Source organism: Amia ocellicauda, chromosome 8, assembly GCF_036373705.1.
Source record: "Amia ocellicauda isolate fAmiCal2 chromosome 8, fAmiCal2.hap1, whole genome shotgun sequence".
Classification (NCBI taxonomy): Eukaryota; Metazoa; Chordata; class Actinopteri; order Amiiformes; family Amiidae; genus Amia; species Amia ocellicauda.
In genome coordinates, this window is record NC_089857.1 from 15,602,676 (window position 1) to 15,620,520 (window position 17,845).

The 17,845-nt window shown below is 39.5% G+C and overlaps 1 protein-coding gene across 3 annotated transcripts in view; it reads left to right on the plus strand.

Annotated features, from left to right (window-relative positions):
* Positions 1-17,292, plus strand: part of lifra (LIF receptor subunit alpha a) — a 38,204-nt gene extending 20,912 nt beyond the window's left edge. For all 3 annotated transcript variants that reach the window (XM_066712168.1, XM_066712169.1, XM_066712170.1), the window contains exons 6-18: positions 3,953-4,079; positions 4,544-4,701; positions 5,221-5,360; positions 5,725-5,893; positions 7,018-7,094; positions 8,845-9,061; positions 9,496-9,678; positions 10,017-10,118; positions 10,747-10,899; positions 11,622-11,765; positions 12,111-12,204; positions 12,597-12,669; positions 13,121-17,292. In XM_066712168.1, coding sequence (XP_066568265.1) covers positions 3,953-4,079; positions 4,544-4,701; positions 5,221-5,360; positions 5,725-5,893; positions 7,018-7,094; positions 8,845-9,061; positions 9,496-9,678; positions 10,017-10,118; positions 10,747-10,899; positions 11,622-11,765; positions 12,111-12,204; positions 12,597-12,669; positions 13,121-13,711 — 2,228 coding nt within the window. In that variant the 3' untranslated portion in view covers positions 13,712-17,292. The remainder of the gene's footprint in view (positions 1-3,952; positions 4,080-4,543; positions 4,702-5,220; positions 5,361-5,724; positions 5,894-7,017; positions 7,095-8,844; positions 9,062-9,495; positions 9,679-10,016; positions 10,119-10,746; positions 10,900-11,621; positions 11,766-12,110; positions 12,205-12,596; positions 12,670-13,120) is intronic.
* The last annotated feature ends 553 nt before the right edge of the window (positions 17,293-17,845 follow it).

Sequence of the window (17,845 nt, forward strand, 5' to 3'; positions counted from 1 at the left end):
CTCACCTGCATCACTTGTAAAATGTTGGAAAAAATGATTAGACAGAAAATAGAGGAGCATCTTAATGAAAACCATATTCTTGGAGATAGTCAACATGGGTTTAGATGAGGCAGATCATGTCTTACTAATTTATTAGAATTTTTTGAACATGCAACTGCAGCTGTAGATCAGGTGAAAGCATATGATATGATATACTTAGATTATCAAGATGCAATCCTATCAAAATTTATTAAAAATAAAAAACAAAAAAAGCACATGTACAGAAGTTTTCACAGCCTTTGCTCAATACTTTGTTGAAGCACCTTTGGCACCAATTACAGCCTCAGGTCTTTTGGAGTATGATGCTACAAAGCTTGGCACACCTATTTTTGGGCAGTTTCTCCCATTCTTCTTAGCAGGACCTCTCAAGCTCCATCAGGTTGGATGGGGAGCGTCGGTGCACAGCCATTTTCAGATCTCTCCAGAGATGTTCAATCGGGTTCAAGTCTGGGCTCTGGCTGGGCCACTCAAGGACATTCACAGAGTTGTCCTGTAGCCACTCCTTTGTGATCTTGGCTGTGTGCTTAGGGTCATTGTCCTGTTGGAAGATGAACCTTCCCCCCAGTCTGAGGTCCAGAGCACTCTGGAGCAGGTTTTCATCAAGGATGTCTCTGTACATTGCTGCATTCATCTTTCCCTCAATCCTGACTAGTCTCCTAGTTCCTGCCGCTGAAAAACATCCCCACAGCATGATGCTGCCACCACCATGCTTCACTGTAGGGATGGTATTGGCCAGGTGATGAGCGGTGCCTGGTTTCCTCCAGACATGACGCTTGCCATTCAGGCCAAAGAGTTCAATCTTTGTTTCTCATGGTCCGAGAGTCCTTCAGGTGCCTTTTGGCCAACTCCAGGCGGGCTGTCATGTGCCTTTTACTGAGGAGTGGCTTCCATCTGGCCACTCTACCATACAGGCCTGATTGGTGGAGTGCTGCAGAGATGGTTGTTCTTCTGGAAGGTTCGCCTCTATCCACAGAGACACGCTGGAGCTCTGTCAGAGTGACCATCGGATTCTTGGTCACCTCCCTGACTAAGGCCCTTCTCCCCCGATCGCTCAGTTTGGCCGGGCGGCCAGCTCTAGGAAGAGTCCTGCCGGTTCCAAACTTCTTCCATTTACGGATGATGAGGCCACTGTGCTCATTGGGACCTTCAATGCTGTAGACATTTTTCAATACCCTTATCCAGATCTGTGCCTCGATACAATCCTGTCTTGGCGGTCTACAGACAATTCCTTGGACTTCATGGCTTGGTTTGTGCTCTGACATGCACTGTTAACTGTGGGACCTTATATAGACAGGTGTGTGCCTTTCCAAATCATGTCCAATCAACTGAATTTACCACAGGTGGACTCCAATCAAGTTGTAGAAACATCTCATGGATGATCAGTGGAAACAGGATGCACCTGAGCTCAATTTTGAGTGTCATGGCAAAGGCTGTGAATACTTATGTACATGTGCTTTATTTGTTTTTTATTTTTAATCATTATTATATATTATTATATTATTATCATTATGGGGTATTGGTTGTAGAATTTTGACGAAAATAATTAATTTAATCCATTTTGGAATAAGGCTGTAACATAACAAAATGTGGAAAAAGTGAAGCGCTGTGAATACTTTCTGGATGCATTGTATATATATATATATATATATAATATATATGTGTGTGTGTGTATATGTGTGTGTATATATACACTCACCTAAAGGATTATTAGGAACACCTGTTCAATTTCTCATTAATGCAATTATCTAACCAACCAATCACATGGCAGTTGCTTCAATGCATTTAGGGGTGTGGTCCTGGTCAAGACAATCTTCTGAACTCCAAACTGAATGTCTGAATGGGAAAGAAAGGTGATTTAAGCAATTTTGAGCGTGGCATGGTTGTTGGTGCCAGATGGGCCGGTCTGAGTATTTCACAATCTGCTCAGTTACTGGGATTTTCACGCACAACCATTTCTAGGGTTTACAAAGCATGGTGTGAAAAGGGAAAAACATCCAGTATGCGGCAGTCCTGTGGGCGAAAATGCCTTGTTGATGCTAGAGGTCAGAGGAGAATGGGCCGACTGATTCAAGCTGATAGAAGAGCAACTTTGACTGAAATAACCACTTGTTACAACCGAGGTATGCAGCAAAGCATTTGTGAAGCCACAACAGGTACAACCTTGAGGCGGATGGGCTACAACAGCAGAAGACCCCACCGGGTACCACTCATCTCCACTACAAATAGGAAAAAGAGGCTACAATTTGCACAAGCTCACCAAAATTGGACAGTTGAAGACTGGAAAAATGTTGCCTGGTCTGATGAGTCTCGATTTCTGTTGAGACATTCAGATGGTAGAGTCAGAATTTGGCGTAAACAGAATGAGAACATGGATCCATCATGCCTTGTCACCACTGTGCAGGCTGGTGGTGGTGGTATAATGGTGTGGGGGATGTTTTCTTGGCACACTTTAGGCCCCTTAGTGCCAATTGGGCATCGTTTAAATGCCACGGCCTACCTGAGCATTGTTTCTGACCATGTCCATCCCTTTATGACCACCATGTACCCATCCTCTGATGGCTACTTCCAGCAGGATAATGCACCATGTCACAAAGGTCGAATCATTTCAAATTGGTTTCTTGAACATGACAATGAGTTCACTGTACTAAACTGGCCCCCACAGTCACCAGATCTCAACCCAATAGAGCATCTTTGGGATGTGGTGGAACGGGAGCTTCGTGCCCTGGATGTGCATCCCACAAATCTCCATCAACTGCAAGATGCTATCCTATCAATATGGGCCAACATTTCTAAAGAATGCTTTCAGCACCTTGTTGAATCAATGCCACGTAGAATTAAGGCAGTTCTGAAGGCGAAAGGGGGTCAAACACAGTATTAGTATGGTGTTCCTAATAATCCTTTAGGTGAGTGTATATATATATATATATATATATATATATACATACACGCATACCTACACACACACACACTACCAGTCAAAAGTTTTAGAACACACCCATTTTTCTTTTTTTTTTTATTGAAATGTAAGCTGTTCAAGTCCAGTGAATAACCTGAAATGGTACAAAGGTAAGCGGTAAACTGCTAGAGGTTTAAAAAAAAAAAAAAAAAAAAAAGGGTTTAGGTTACCAAAACTGAAAAATAATTTACATTTCAGTGTTATATACCGTGCTACTACACCCTCTTGGCAGTGTAACATGCAGCTCCTGTGCATAGAAATTACAGTGTATTCATACAATGTAAACATTGTTTGAAAGCTTATTATCTTGGTTATCAGAACGTTTCATTCTCAAACGCATCTGATTTACAGTTTCTGTGTCGCCCGCTGTCATTCAGAGCCTGGGGGTAAACGCACAATCTGCTTGCGGGGGTGGGGGGTGGTCTCAGCTCCCTTGGGATATCAAACACTTGTGGGTAAACAACACAACAGTGAAGGGTACACATGGGATTAAAGAGAAGCACACGGATTTGGTGCCAGAGGGGTTTGTCAGTTTAGTGGGGTAAATTTTGTTAAACAAAACCATTCCATGATTTATTTTTTTATCTCCAGTTTTTATTTGTTCTATGCTTTAAATTCGTAGTACATTGAGAAACTGTAAATTTCAATAAAAACTGGAAACATTGAGGTGTTCTAAAACTTTTGAACGGTAGTGTATATTAATATTCCATGATTTTATAGATTTGTGAAAGTCTAAAATAAAGTTGTGATCCTTGACCGAATGTTTGGTCCTACATTTGCTGGTACTTTTCCTTCAAAGGCACAAGGTGGTGGTTGTTCTGGCAATATGTCTTATCAAACTATTCTCAGAGACGGGCAAAGTCAAGATTTGTGATCAAGAAGTTAAAACTGTTATTTAAACATTCATAGCAGAAAAACGTCAAACACAATGTGAAATGCGAACCTTTTCTTTCCCAGATCCCCCCGATGACCAGAATCTTGTCTGTGACACGCAAGATCTGAAGTCTATTCAGTGCCATTGGAGCACCGGACGTCTGACAAAACTATCTGGAGAAAGGAGAACAAAGTACAACTTGTCTGACAGGTATCATCTTCCACAGTGACCATCTTGAGTTGCATCCATCACACCACAGTGTGATTATCTAAATATTGAAGCCCAGACTTATAAAGTGTCTTCTAACAGGAGTTTCAGGTCATAGTACCAACCGCAGAGCCAGATATAAACTTCTTAAACAAATGTCAGTGCTGTTTTTTTTTTTTTTTAAAGGCACTATGATAAATGCTAAGTTCCTTTTATTCCCCAATGAGACCAAATATTAAAAAAACAATATAGAACAAATTTCTGGACTTTTTGTATTTGCTATAGCTAATAGCTTACGAGAATTCCTTTTACTTTTTCATTTAACACAATAGCATAGGATTTAACAGGTTATTATTTTCTTAGTTTTGCCAATAGTCTTGTTATATTCAACTGTTGGTGTATGTAAACCTTTTAGCACTTAGATCTGAAGCTTTGAACTGCCTTGACTATTTCTCTTTTCTTTTCAGGCATTCTGGAAACATGATCTGCCCTATTGAACATGAAACGCCCCGTAAATGCAAATACGATGTGATCCCTGGACAGAAGAAATATCATTTGACACTCAGGGCTGTAAACCCTCTGGGGTCAGTGGAAATCAGAGACAGTCTGGACCTGTATCATAGAGGTAATCTCTTTGGTGAAGAAACTGTATAACATTAGACCCATCCCAGTCTTATTAAAATGAACTGCTTAGTTGCACAATAAAGAATACTAAGTGCAAAATGCAGAAGACAAACAATGGTATCTGCTACTGGACTTTGTACACTATGTAGGTGTTGATATATGGTCTCAAGCAGAAGGCTGATTTTGCTACCACAAACCTGGTCATGCAGGCGAAAAGATTAGACGCTTGCCCTGCGGTTGGGGGATGCTTATGTGAGTGTAGAGGTTTCTTGTATGTACTGCTTTGTAACTGCTGTATCACTGCCAACAATTAAGAGTTAATATCCTTTCTCTGTGCATGATCTGGCATTATTAGACAATCTACACATTTCTCATGCTCACAACTCCTTTAAACTTAAACTCCTTAAAAAATCCGAAACTGACATTTTCTTTGGTCGCAACACTTTTGTCTGGATATTGTGTGTGTGTCTGTTTCCATTTTTAAAACTGTATCTGTCCACTGTTGATGCTCCCTCCTCAGTGCGTCCACATGCACCTAACCTGAGAGTCGAACATATCCAGTCCAGGAATGTCAGCCTCGTCTGTGGATGGACGGAGGACTACAGGAACTTGACCTTTGTGTGCCAGGTGGAGCTAAAGAGCATGGGTCGGACTGAAATGGTGAGGAGCTGCTATAGAGATTGTGATAAAAACTCTGACTGATACTCTCCATCTGTCTCTCCCATTGGTCTCCCCCTTTTCCAGCTCCATCTCTCACCTACTTAAAAGGCTTGTCATCAAATTAAATAAAATTGGACCGTTCCAACTTCTGATGGTTGCTAGGGAGTTACCAGATTTGATAACTTTTAGCTGTAAGAAACAAACCAGAGGCCAACTTGAAACGCATCAGAAAGCCAGTTCATAACAATATTTACACTTCTACTCTTTGAACTTTATTGTAATCAAAATACTGCACATCTAGCTACTGCAAGTATATATCTCTTGCTCCCCTAATGTGTACTTTTGTATGTGTGTTTTTTAATAGTGTAATTACACAGTGGCTCATCCTGGAATGTCTGGGTCTTCTAAAATATCAGTGGGCCAGTTGCACCCTTTTGAAACGTATAGTGTCAGAGTTCGCTGCGGATCCAAACAGCATTTCTGGAAATGGGGAGACTGGAGTCGCAATGTGCAATTCAACACTGCAGAAGAACGTGAGTACACAATACAGGGAATATCCTTTGACATCAAAATCACAGGACGTTAGTTCTTCAAATTATGATTTCAAATTTGTCTTCTGTCCAATTCAGCATTACACTTGGTCCTGGTTTGTAGTTCCTGTTTGACCATAACTCAAATGGATTAAATAGCGTTACGAAAACAGTGGTAGATGCACGGGGGGCGGTTGTGTATGACAGCTTGTGCTTGCGGACATGCATGAGGTAGTGTGTATAACTGACTGTACCGTGCTGGACAAAAGTAAGATGTCACTTTCCTTTTTTCCTCTGGAAAGTACATCCATGTCTTAAGCAAGTTAAGACAGGCAATCCATTATCAATTTTTTTTGTAAAAAATGAAATCTTCCACAGTGACTCTTCCTCATTTCACAAGGCTAGGATAGTGGCCTCCAGTTAGTTGTTTTCAGTATAAGATTTTGCTTTCTAAATCAAATCACCCCATCCCTCACTCATTCAAAAGGAAACATTGCATTATATATGTCTATACTTGGTCAGAAGTGCCAGATAGAAATGGAACTTGTATAGTGTAAGGCAGGCACAGATATATATATATATATATATATATATATATATATATATATATATATATATATATATATATATATATATATATATATATATTTTTTTTTTTTTAAAGAACACTAGATAAAATTCTCTTTTAGAAAAACAAATATTTTTATAAACAAAAAGAGAGAACTCAATTTCTGAAATAGAGATACTGATACATATTTTTAAATTGTGAAAAAATGTAATTATAAATACAAAATAAACCTTCTTACTCTGTACAAAATGCTGTACTAGGAACGGCCAAGTATTCATCATTAAGACCTAGTGTCTGCCTCTTTAAACCAATGATGAACAGCTGCTTTTGGGAATAATTTATCCCCTGTATAATAATAATGATGACCATGTGGTTTGTGTGTGAATTTGTAAGCATTCCAATTTGACTTGCAAATCTCTGTTGTAAGCAGAATACATGATGGATGAGACTGATCCACAGAAAAATAACTTATAGCAGATCCCAATAAAATAGGTTGCACAGGAATCTGCTTTCTGTACTTCTAATGTTTGTTTTTCAGTTGATGTCATTCTAATTTCAGGTCCAGGAAAAGCCCTTGATATCTGGAGAACCATTACAGAGATGGAAAATGGGCAGGAAGTTGTTGTTATGTGGAAGGTGATTCAATGATGTGTTTAGTTTGTTTGTTTACGGAAGGCTCTTATCCTCAGAAGACACTGGCAGCTATGTGTGGCATAAGCCTTTTAGACGCTGAATGTTTATGGATCAGTTTTTGCAATAAGAAACTTGTCAGGAAAGGCCACAGGTTGGAGACATATGTAAAATACACTCACCTAAAGGATTATTAGGAACACCTGTTCAATTTCTCATTAATGCAATTTTCTAATCAACCAATCACATGGCAGTTGCTTCAATGCATTTAGGGGTGTGGTCCTGGTCAAGACAATCTCCTGAACTCCAAACTGAATGTCTGAATGGGAAAGAAAGGTGATTTAAGCAATTTTGAGCGTGGCATGGTTGTTGGTGCCAGACGGGCCGGTCTGAGTATTTCACAATCTGCTCAGTTACTGGGATTTTCACGCACAACCATTTCTAGGGTTTACAAAGAATGGTGTGAAAAGGGAAAAACATCCAGTATGCGGCAGTCCTGTGGGCGAAAATGCCTTGTTGATGCTAGAGGTCAGAGGAGAATGGGCTGACTGATTCAAGCTGATAGAAGAGCAACTTTGACTGAAATAACCACTCGTTACAACCGAGGTATGCAGCAAAGCATTTGTGAAGCCACAACACGTACAACCTTGAGGCGGATGGGCTACAACAGCAGAAGACCCCACCGGGTACCACTCATCTCCACTACAAATAGGAAAAAGAGGCTACAATTTGCACAAGCTCACCAAAATTGGACAGTTGAAGACTGGAAAAATGTTGCCTGGTCTGATGGGTCTCGATTTCTGTTGAGACATTCAGATGGTAGAGTCAGAATTTGGCGTAAACAGAATGAGAACATGGATCCATCATGCCTTGTTACTACTGTGCAGGCTGGTGGTGGTGGTGTAATGGTGTGGGGGATGTTTTCTTGGCACACTTTAGGCCCCTTAGTGCCAATTGGGCATCGTTTAAATGCCACGGCCTACCTGAGCATTGTTTCTGACCATGTCCTTCCCTTTATGACCACCATGTACCCATCCTCTGATGGCTACTTCCAGCAGGATAATGCACCATGTCACAAAGGTCGAATCATTTCAAATTGGTTTCTTGAACATGACAATGAGTTCACTGTACTAAACTGGCCCCCACAGTCACCAGATCTCAACCCAATAGAGCATCTTTGGGATGTGGTTGAACGGGAGCTTCGTGCCCTGGATGTGCATCCTACAAATCTCCATCAACTGCAAGATGCTATCCTATCAATATGGGCCAACATTTCTAAAGAATGCTTTCAGCACCTTGTTGAATCAATGCCACATAGAATGAAGGCAGTTCTGAAGGCGAAAGGGGGTCAAACACAGTATTAGTATGGTGTTCCTAATAATCCTTTAGATGAGTGTATATAAGCAGAAAAAAATTGCATCACAGTTTGGTTGCTACTGTAGCGATGTTGCACATTGCATGACCTTTTCATCAGTAGTTGTGCCGTATAACTACGACCCAATGACATTTAAAGGCCGTGGGCTTCAGGTGTCAGCTTCAGAAACAGCCCTTGACATATGAGGTCTGTGTTTCTAGTTTAGTGAGTAAAGACACCTATTGAATATGCATCATGTTATGGCAATGAGCAAGCAAGCATTCAAAACCTGTTACACAATCCTAGGACTCGTTTGAGGGAGAGTGTCATTTATGTATGTATGTATCTATGTATGTATTTATTTTTGTATAAACATTAATGTACCTTTTTTCTACTTTGTAGCCTCTTAACAAGTCCGAAACAAAAGGAACAATTATAAAATACAGTGTGACCTGCATGGGCCTTACAGAGGACTTTGAACAGCACCACAATGTTCTGCCCCCACAGAACAACAAAACATTGAGCCTTAATCACAGCAAATACATCATAACTGTTCATGCAGTCAACTCTTTGGGCGACTCCCCCCCTGCCAACATCACCGTCCCATCCCGGCAGCAAGGTAAGAGGTGTCTGACCCCCAGAGACGCACAGTGAAAGACTGACAAACAAGAAAGCTAGTCTGGAGAGCTCAGCATCTGCACAAACATCTACAGGCGCAGACCATTTGTTTGAATCACTTTAATACATGTATCTGTATTAAATATGGTTTGTTAAGCTATATTTATGTAGCAAAGTTTTCAATTTTGAAGATCATGAAACTGATTCATCCTGGTGCACAAACTGAAATGGGAGATAATAGACAATACTAATGTGTTACATTAAGATAATTCAGTTGTGGTAATAGAAATGTGCACTGTATGGAATGGAAATGCAAGAACTGCTACCCACTGAAGAGTCATTCTGCCATGTGATATCTACCCCTGGGTCAAGCACATTGTTGGACACTACCCTGACAAACTGATTATAATGTGCGGCTTGCCTTTGCTTCTGCAGATGAGTCCATTACTCCCTCTTCTGTATCTTCCGTGGATGGTGGCTTTGAACTGAGCTGGTCTCCTGAGGCCAATGTGACCTGTGGATACATTGTGGATTGGCATCTCGCCCATGGGGAGCAGAAATTAGTCTTGGACTGGATGAGGGTTCCTTCAGAAAAGACCAGTGCTGTGGTTCGATCGGGTAAACCTAGACAACAAGCCTTTGAAACAACAATAACCGTATACGGTGCATCACAGAGAAATCTCAGAGCCGCAGCTTAGAGCCAGACTTTGGTGCAGTCTTCCACAGCAGGAACCTTCCAGGCCTGTCGACAGTTTGACTAGGAAATTATTCAATTATACAATCAGCAGTCATGCATTATGCGATCTGCACTGTTATCTGATACGCTCTGAGCATTATCTGAGAATACCCACCCTATTTAGTTGTCTTGCTATGACTATTCCCCTCATTTATTATTTATTTACAGTCCATCTCCTTTTTTGGTGTCTGATCTGAATTTTTAAATGTTTTGTATGCAGAGACCTTTAAAGCGGGTGTGATGTACATCTTCTCAATCTACGGATGCACAGAAGATGGGGAACCCCTGCTCGAGAGGAAACAAGGATATGTGCAGGAGTTAGGTGAGTGTACAGAAATTGAAAATAAAAGGCTTTTGTGTGCAAATTGCATGTGTGCATAAATGTAGGAGAAAAGGGTTTTTAACAGAAGACGGCTTTAATCTAAAATCAGCAGTTATACTTTATAAATTCATAAAATAACATTTCCACTGACTGAACTAAATCTACTTTCTTTACTATTCAACTTTTACTATCTTGTTACCAGCATTTGTTTGTGAGAAAAAACAACTTAGGTGAACTAGTACTGCAGTTAACAGGAACCATGAAACTTTTAGTGTCCAGTATTTGAGCTCGCTGGTCTCTGTGAGGCTGTAACCCATCTTGTTTTATAAACGACTGTAGATTATCAGCTGGTACTGACCTCAAAATGGATTATATGAATGCGTGAAAGAATATAATGGGGATCTCTAGCATCCTAAGCACTGGGATTTGAAAAAGATTACTCTCTTTCGCAAACAGTTTTTCCCATGTATTCTATTCGATTTGTGCACAGTAAATGCATAGCAGCATTAGTTAGTTTTGCTGTTTGCAAAGCCCACTAATGGACTAGCTGAAAGTAGTAGGCTTTCTGATTGAAAGAGCTGTCTTCAAGTGATATTTCCTTGAATATATATGTTTTGTGCATCAACAGCTCCGGCACAGGCTGTGAACAAGCTGAAGGTGGAGAGGTACTCTTCCAATGAGGTGTTGTTGCAGTGGGAACACATTCCTGTGGAGAAGCAGCGCGGCTTCATCAGGGGATACTACATTTATGTTTCCTCCAAGAATGGCACACCTCTGCCAGGTGATTAAATCCCTTGTTGGTGCTCTTGTAGTCAGGCTTAATAGCGCAATTTGTGTTAATTGTTCATGAGACAGTTATTCTACTTATTGTCCATTCTAGAGTTTAAATGTAGTCTTTGCGGATATTGTATTCTTATTTAGTATGAAACGAGTTATAAATCTTGTTTAGAATCAGCTCTTTAAAGATATGAACAAGTACACTAAAGCCCTCCTGACGTAAACTGGAAGTTAAAGAAATTAATCCAAAGATTTAACTGAGCCAAACAAAGCAGTCTCTTATCTATATTAAATTGACTATTCTCTTGTGCAATCTAAGGATAACCAGAACAGTGTCAAACTTATATCAATAAAATATATATAAATGTAAATATATATTTTTGAGTAGCTATCATCTCCTAAAACATATACAGATACTTCATCACATTTTGCCACAGCTTTAATAGTAAAACACCAACTTTCCTCTTCATATTTAACATTATTAGTATTATGATTTCATTATTATCATAGTAAAAGAGTGTACCCATCCCATAGCAGAAATGCAGAACACGAAGACAAATTCAATAAGTATTATTTCATTCTTTAAATGGCTTGGTCTGTGGAAAGCAAATCATTGCTCAAACAGAGGTAGCAATACATGTTCGACAGAACGATTCACAGTGCTTTACTTAAGGAATATGTATATTGACCTTTTTCTGTTTCCTTTTCTTTTCTTGTTCATTGTAGTTGTTATTAACATCACAAATCCGGATGCTCGGAACTACACTGTGAAAAATCTGCACACATCTTCCTATGACTTCACAGTGAAGGCCTACACGGCAGGGGGGACAGGCAATGGAGCTACTGCTTCTATATATATTACCAATGCCAGTGAGTCCATTCCTATGTCTTGTGAATCTCTGGGGACATTCCTCCATAGTGAACATAAGAGGCTTATGAATCGTTTATACAATCTTATGTGGTTGTTTCATGGCTACTTCCTTTTAAAATGTTTTCCAGTCACCTTTAAAAAAAAAAAAAAAAAAAAAAAAGTTTAAGGTTTTACTACTCTACGTCAGATTTGAAAAAATCTGTCACAGCTGCCTTGCTGTTCAAGCATGTTTCTAATTTAGTCCACAGCACTGTGCTATACCCCTCACCTTTCTGGATTTCTTCCACTGTGATCTGTGTTTCTCTGTGCCAGGTGTCCAACCTTCATTTCATTCAATTTTCTAGGTAATGACATCATTTACATCATTCTCGCCTCCCTCAGTGCAGTGACTGTGTTCATGTTTGTTGTCAGCATCCTTTGCTACAAAAAGAGGAAATGGTATGATTTTTTATTTATCTGTTTTTTATTGCAATGTCTGACCAGCACTTTATTTAACCAGCTGCTTTGGGGAGTAGTTTTGTGAATATAATATCCGAGTATGGAGTTTATCTGGAGTAGTGACAGGTATTGGTTTTAGTTGTATCCCTAATTCTTCAATATTGAAGTACTGTGCAGGAGCTATCGACATTAATGCTCCCAGGCAGGTGTGTTAAATTATAGCATGAGGTCATCCCCAGCGGAGAGTTACGTAGTGACCCTAGGATTGCGTTGTCAGCCTAGGAGTCCTGTTTGGCCAGGAGTAAAAGAAGCTCTGATACTCCACTGCCACCATAAGTATTTAGTGATGACTGATTTTAAATCACTCTACTCAGCTCTTTCTCCTTTTTCAGGGTAATGGAGACTTTCTATCCCGTCATCCCAATACCCCAGATCAAGAATGGTGAAGAATGGGGACCTGAAGAAGTGAGTTGTAACTTCTTTTCCTTGCTTGTGATGGGGTGGGTCCTCTCACTTGGGCTGTTAGTGTTTGGTCGCATCACTTGCTTAGTTGTTCAAATTCCTGTACTGTCTACTCTGGAGAAAAGTCCAGAACACTACCTGTCCTTGTCTCTCCACTACTAAATGTGGTGATTCGATTACTTCTTTTTGATCTGCATTTTCCCTTTTTATTTTCCAATTGTGTTAAACTCCATTCAGCTTGTTTCAAGCAACACATTTCAGCTTGAGTGTTGCATGGTAAATAAATGTTCTAACTGTTCCAGCAAGAAACGCTTTTAAAATAGACCTTGCTTAGTTTTGGACTTGTTCCATAGAAATCAGCCAAGACCCGACACAACAAATTAGATCTTTATAAGAGGCTGAGCACCAGCTTTAGCTTGACACTAATCCTCATCTCTGTTTTCTCCCCCGCCAGAGTATGTTCGGTAACAAAACCCTGGAAGTCCGGGACCCCTGCACTACTGATGCAGTCTGCATTATCAGGGATGGGGCCGTAGAGGTGAATAAGCACGACACTGTGGAGGTGGAGGTTCCCTCTGACACGGACTCCAGTGGCCCCCTGTGTTTGACAAACTACCCCCAGCTCATCCATAATGGTTCCAGCAGTTCCGACACCTCAGCCGGGTCCATGGACTCAAATGGCAGCAATGGCACTGAGGTGACCTACACAGACATTCAGTCGTCCTCCGGCTCTCCGAATGCCATGCAAAATCCAACTTACGATTTGGGATACAAGCCCCAGGTAAGCCAGCTGGCTGACCAAGGGGAGGTGTGTAGCCTGCCTGACCTGCCTTTGCTGGGGGAACCTATGGGCTACCAGCCCCAGGCCAGCTCTGAAGACTGGCAGCAGGAGAACCCAGAGGCTGCCAGCCTGGAGAGTTCGTTGGGCAGCCCCACCTCCATCAACTCCACCCAATTCCTGCTGCCCGATCAGCCTACTGAGGACAGCCAAGAGCCCACCTCGTCCAGCACCTGGTTCCACAACTTCCTCTCCATGAAACGCTAGCTCCCCCCCCCCCCCCCCCCCTAGAACAGAGTTTTTCCAATGACTGAATAAACCACATCAGGAAAACCCAGCACTAGGAAAAGGCATGAACAGGATTAAACATTCAAATTTGTAGTGAAATGAGGAGTCCAATCTTTTCGATGTATCTGGAAAGCTGGGAGAGTGATGCAGCTTCTGCAAGTTACTGGCAAGACGCGTATTGTGTGCCCTGCAGGAAGCGCCAGTGTGAGAGCTGAGTGTACAAACCACATTTTAAATTATACATTTTGGTTTGACCAAAGAAATCTACAGTTTTTCCCTTTTTGACTAATTAGCTTTTACAGTGTTTATTTCAGTGTTTTGTTATGTTGATTATGTTGACACAACTCTTTCTGTGGCCCAGACTCCAGATTTAATGTTCTTTGCACTTTCTAATACAACTGTTCATTTCCATAAGGTTGCAATGCACTTTGGAACCACTGACCTTTTGCCTTACACCAGTACCAGCGATAAGTTATACAGTAAAAGCGAATTATTCTCAGGTTGAAATCGTCAGAAACCTGCATATGTAGCCTAAAATCTAAATTGATATCACATTGCAGCTTAACCTGTAGCCTTAATAACAGATCTCTCTCAGCTGAACCTCTACATTTCAATTTTTGTTGGTCACAATCTCAAGAATTTATTTTGTGTTTTGCAGAACTTTTCCGTGCACTCTTAGCAACATTTGTATGCTGATGAAAGTTCGCAAAACACACTTTTTGTGTGTGAGAAACCTAAATAAAGCAGCAAGTCCACATAGAGGAAGCCATATCAGTGACACCACAGTAATAAAATACAAGGTCTAAAAACATTGTAGATGGAGCACAGAGCAGAGACCAATGATAAAACATTCACTAATGATTGTCCTGTGACATTTCATAAAAGATGTAAACTTTACAAAGGAGAAATGTCACTGCATGACAGGTATTCGTACTTTTTTTGTACATTATAGAATTATCCCCTTTTTCAATCTTAATAGAAATACTCATCATCCAAAAACCTCCATATCCTGTCCTGAATACTTATTCAAAGCAGATAGTATTGTCCAGACGATTGCTCCATGCAACAGTGCTGAAGAATATTGAATGTATTTGTTACTCACACTTTAACCATTTTTCTTCTGAAAAGAAAAGCATTATGCTCTGAAAGTATTGCAAGAAAATCTTGATTGCAGAGTCATGTATTTGTTTTGGAAACTGAAAAAGGTCAAGTCAACTTAAATGTGTCATTTACTAAGTAAGTAAACATACTAAACTGTAATGTTAAATCAGTGTTTGGTATTTACCTTCTCTAGCACAGCTACTGTGAAATATATTTAGTTTTTCAGTATACAAAATCAGTCTGAATGTCTGCGTGTCACAAGATGAGATTCCTTCAGGAGTCCGTCATCTCTGTGCTTTGTAAAGCGGCTGTTGGCAAGACCCCATGGAGCCCAAACCTGATTTCCACAGGGACTCTGTAGAAGGTTCCACTTTTAACCTTGTCCCCAACTTCATACAGCTCTTGTGTGGGGTGCCATGAAAGACCAATGAGCTGGAATGATGGAACAATTGGCATTTGTTCAGTTTCCAGCTGAAACAGTCGGTTTGCAAGAGCTTTTACACCATGGAAGACCATTTTTGGAAATAATAATACTAGACATGGAACCATATCCATTAAACTTTTTCCACCACCCTGAGTTAACCCTCTTTATTGTGAACTGTAAAACAGACACTGATACCCAGTCAGCCTACAGTGACTCTTATATTAGCTTCCTGAAGGACTCATCTGAAACCTCAAACTTGGCGGTTGTTCCTGTGTTAGGAAAGAAGAGTAAACTTGCCTGCATCAGATATTTTGTGAATTGGGGCCAAGGACAGGTCTGCTAGCTGGAGGTGTTGTATTGGGAGGAACTGCTTGACAGAAAGGAATACCCATAGAGTTTTGATTTGTTCTACCTACATTTCACCTGTACTTTATTACTATTCTTATAATTACTGCACTGTCTGTAGCATATGTCAGCTAAAGGGTAAAATGTTTATGATTTCATCTTCCCATCTTTTGTGTGTTTTTCTACGTCCTAGCTTCTAGCTTTTTCATCTCTTTGGGATCCATTCAATAGCTTCCTCTGTCCATCTTTGTTCTTGCAGTGTGTCCAGCCCATTGCCATTTTAACATTTTTACTCTTTCAATCATTTCCTTTTATTTTTTTATTTGTTTTTGGATCCATTCATTTATTTTCCAGTCTCCTTTTGTTATTCCAGAACTACACTTTGGAAGTCTGCCAGTAAGTTTTGTACACTATATTTTAGATAAAGTGAGGATGTGGATTATTAGGTTATGGAGGTTGCCTCTAAAAGGAATTGTTGGATTTTGATCTTTGAAAGCAAATAGACTGAGGAATTATTTCATCTAACTGCATACAATATTGTGCTTTTGGCATTGCTGACATTTGAACTTCCTATTTAACACCTTCCAGCTTCTGTATTGCACAACAAATAGATTTTAGCATTGGTGTAGATTTGATTTCAATATGTACACTAAGAAAATTGAGATTATTTAGAAACAGTACATGTGTGATACAGATAAAACATGAAAAGTACACTACATATTTGGTATTTTGTTTTTTTATTAAATAACTCTTTGCTCCTGTGAAAAAGCTTTTTATTGCTACAGAATCATTCAGATTTAGCATATTTGAAACAATTCCTTTTGAAACTGATCTCCATAGCTTATTACCTATCCATTTTATTTTTTTAACTTTTTATTTACTGTTGAAAGGGAATTTATCTGCACATAGTAAAAAGTATTGCTTTTTAAAATGTATATCTGTGTGTGTGTGTGTGTAATATACACACACACACAATATGTAACATAGCTGATTGTAGATAACACATACTGCACATGTAAACAACACTAATACACTTGATTCCAAATGCACAGCATACTGTTTTGGTGATGATGAGCTTTAAACTTGTCTAGAGGGTAATATCTGTCCATTAATAATGAAAATTGATATAGAATATTGTATCGTTCCACAAACAGCACTACAGCAATTACTTAGATCTCCTTTTCACAGTACTTCACATGAGTAGAAATGGTGCATGTATGCTTTGATTTGTGATCTGTGGCCTACGTTACCAATTTGGCATTGAAGATATTGCCAGTTTACTCTGTTTGTAATATGCTATTACATAGTATTACTATTATTATAATATGAGTATCTTAAGCAATCAACCAAAACACATTTTAAAGAGTAACCATTTGAAAATGTGAATAGGAGCTGGGTAATTTTTTCTTTCCCCAAAGCACTTCTCCCCTCATATGCGCAGTTCACAGTGTACCAGATGATGAAATCTTTACTGGAAAAGTATTAATTTCTTACAGCTTTGTCCAAGCATTCATTTGTCATACTAAAATGGGATATTATCAAAGAAACGATGTTTCTGAATTGTCATTAACTGTTACAGTTAGCCTTTGAATTTTATGTACTAATATATGCAATGTAATACTAAAATGTCCATGTTCTTCAAGAGGAAAGAAAGCCTTAAAATTAAAACCATCTACCTTCTTAAACTGTACACATGGAAATCTGTTTATATTATTAAAAAAAAAAAAAAAGCCTTTTCTGTGGAGGTGTTGGGGAAAACTAAACACAAAGAGATCTTATTTAATGTCTGCAATAACAGGCCTAGACCAAATTATCATTGTTGATCTATCAGGTTTTATTATTTAAAGGTAGTAGAAGTTGGTTTCTGATAATAAAATGCTGGGTAGTACAAGCTTGTAATCTGCAATTTGCCAGTAGATCAAGGTTCTGATTTGGTCTAGGCCATAGTCATGAGCATTACCTCAGAGGAAAATGGATTTGCTGTTTACTGATAATATGTCCTATGTGAAGCCACAGCTTTCAACTTGAATTTTATTGTCACAAATGGGGTTATCTGCAGGGATCCAGTCATATATGTAGAAAGATTCATAAACTGATACATCCCAGGAAAAACAAACCTGAATTGTTTCATTATATTCTATAGTGTAATTTACTTTAATACTTAATTTTAATACTGTTGTATATGTGTGGAAATTGTCTTTTCCTGGGATAAGGATTGTTGTTGTAGGTTTCGAAAACCCATG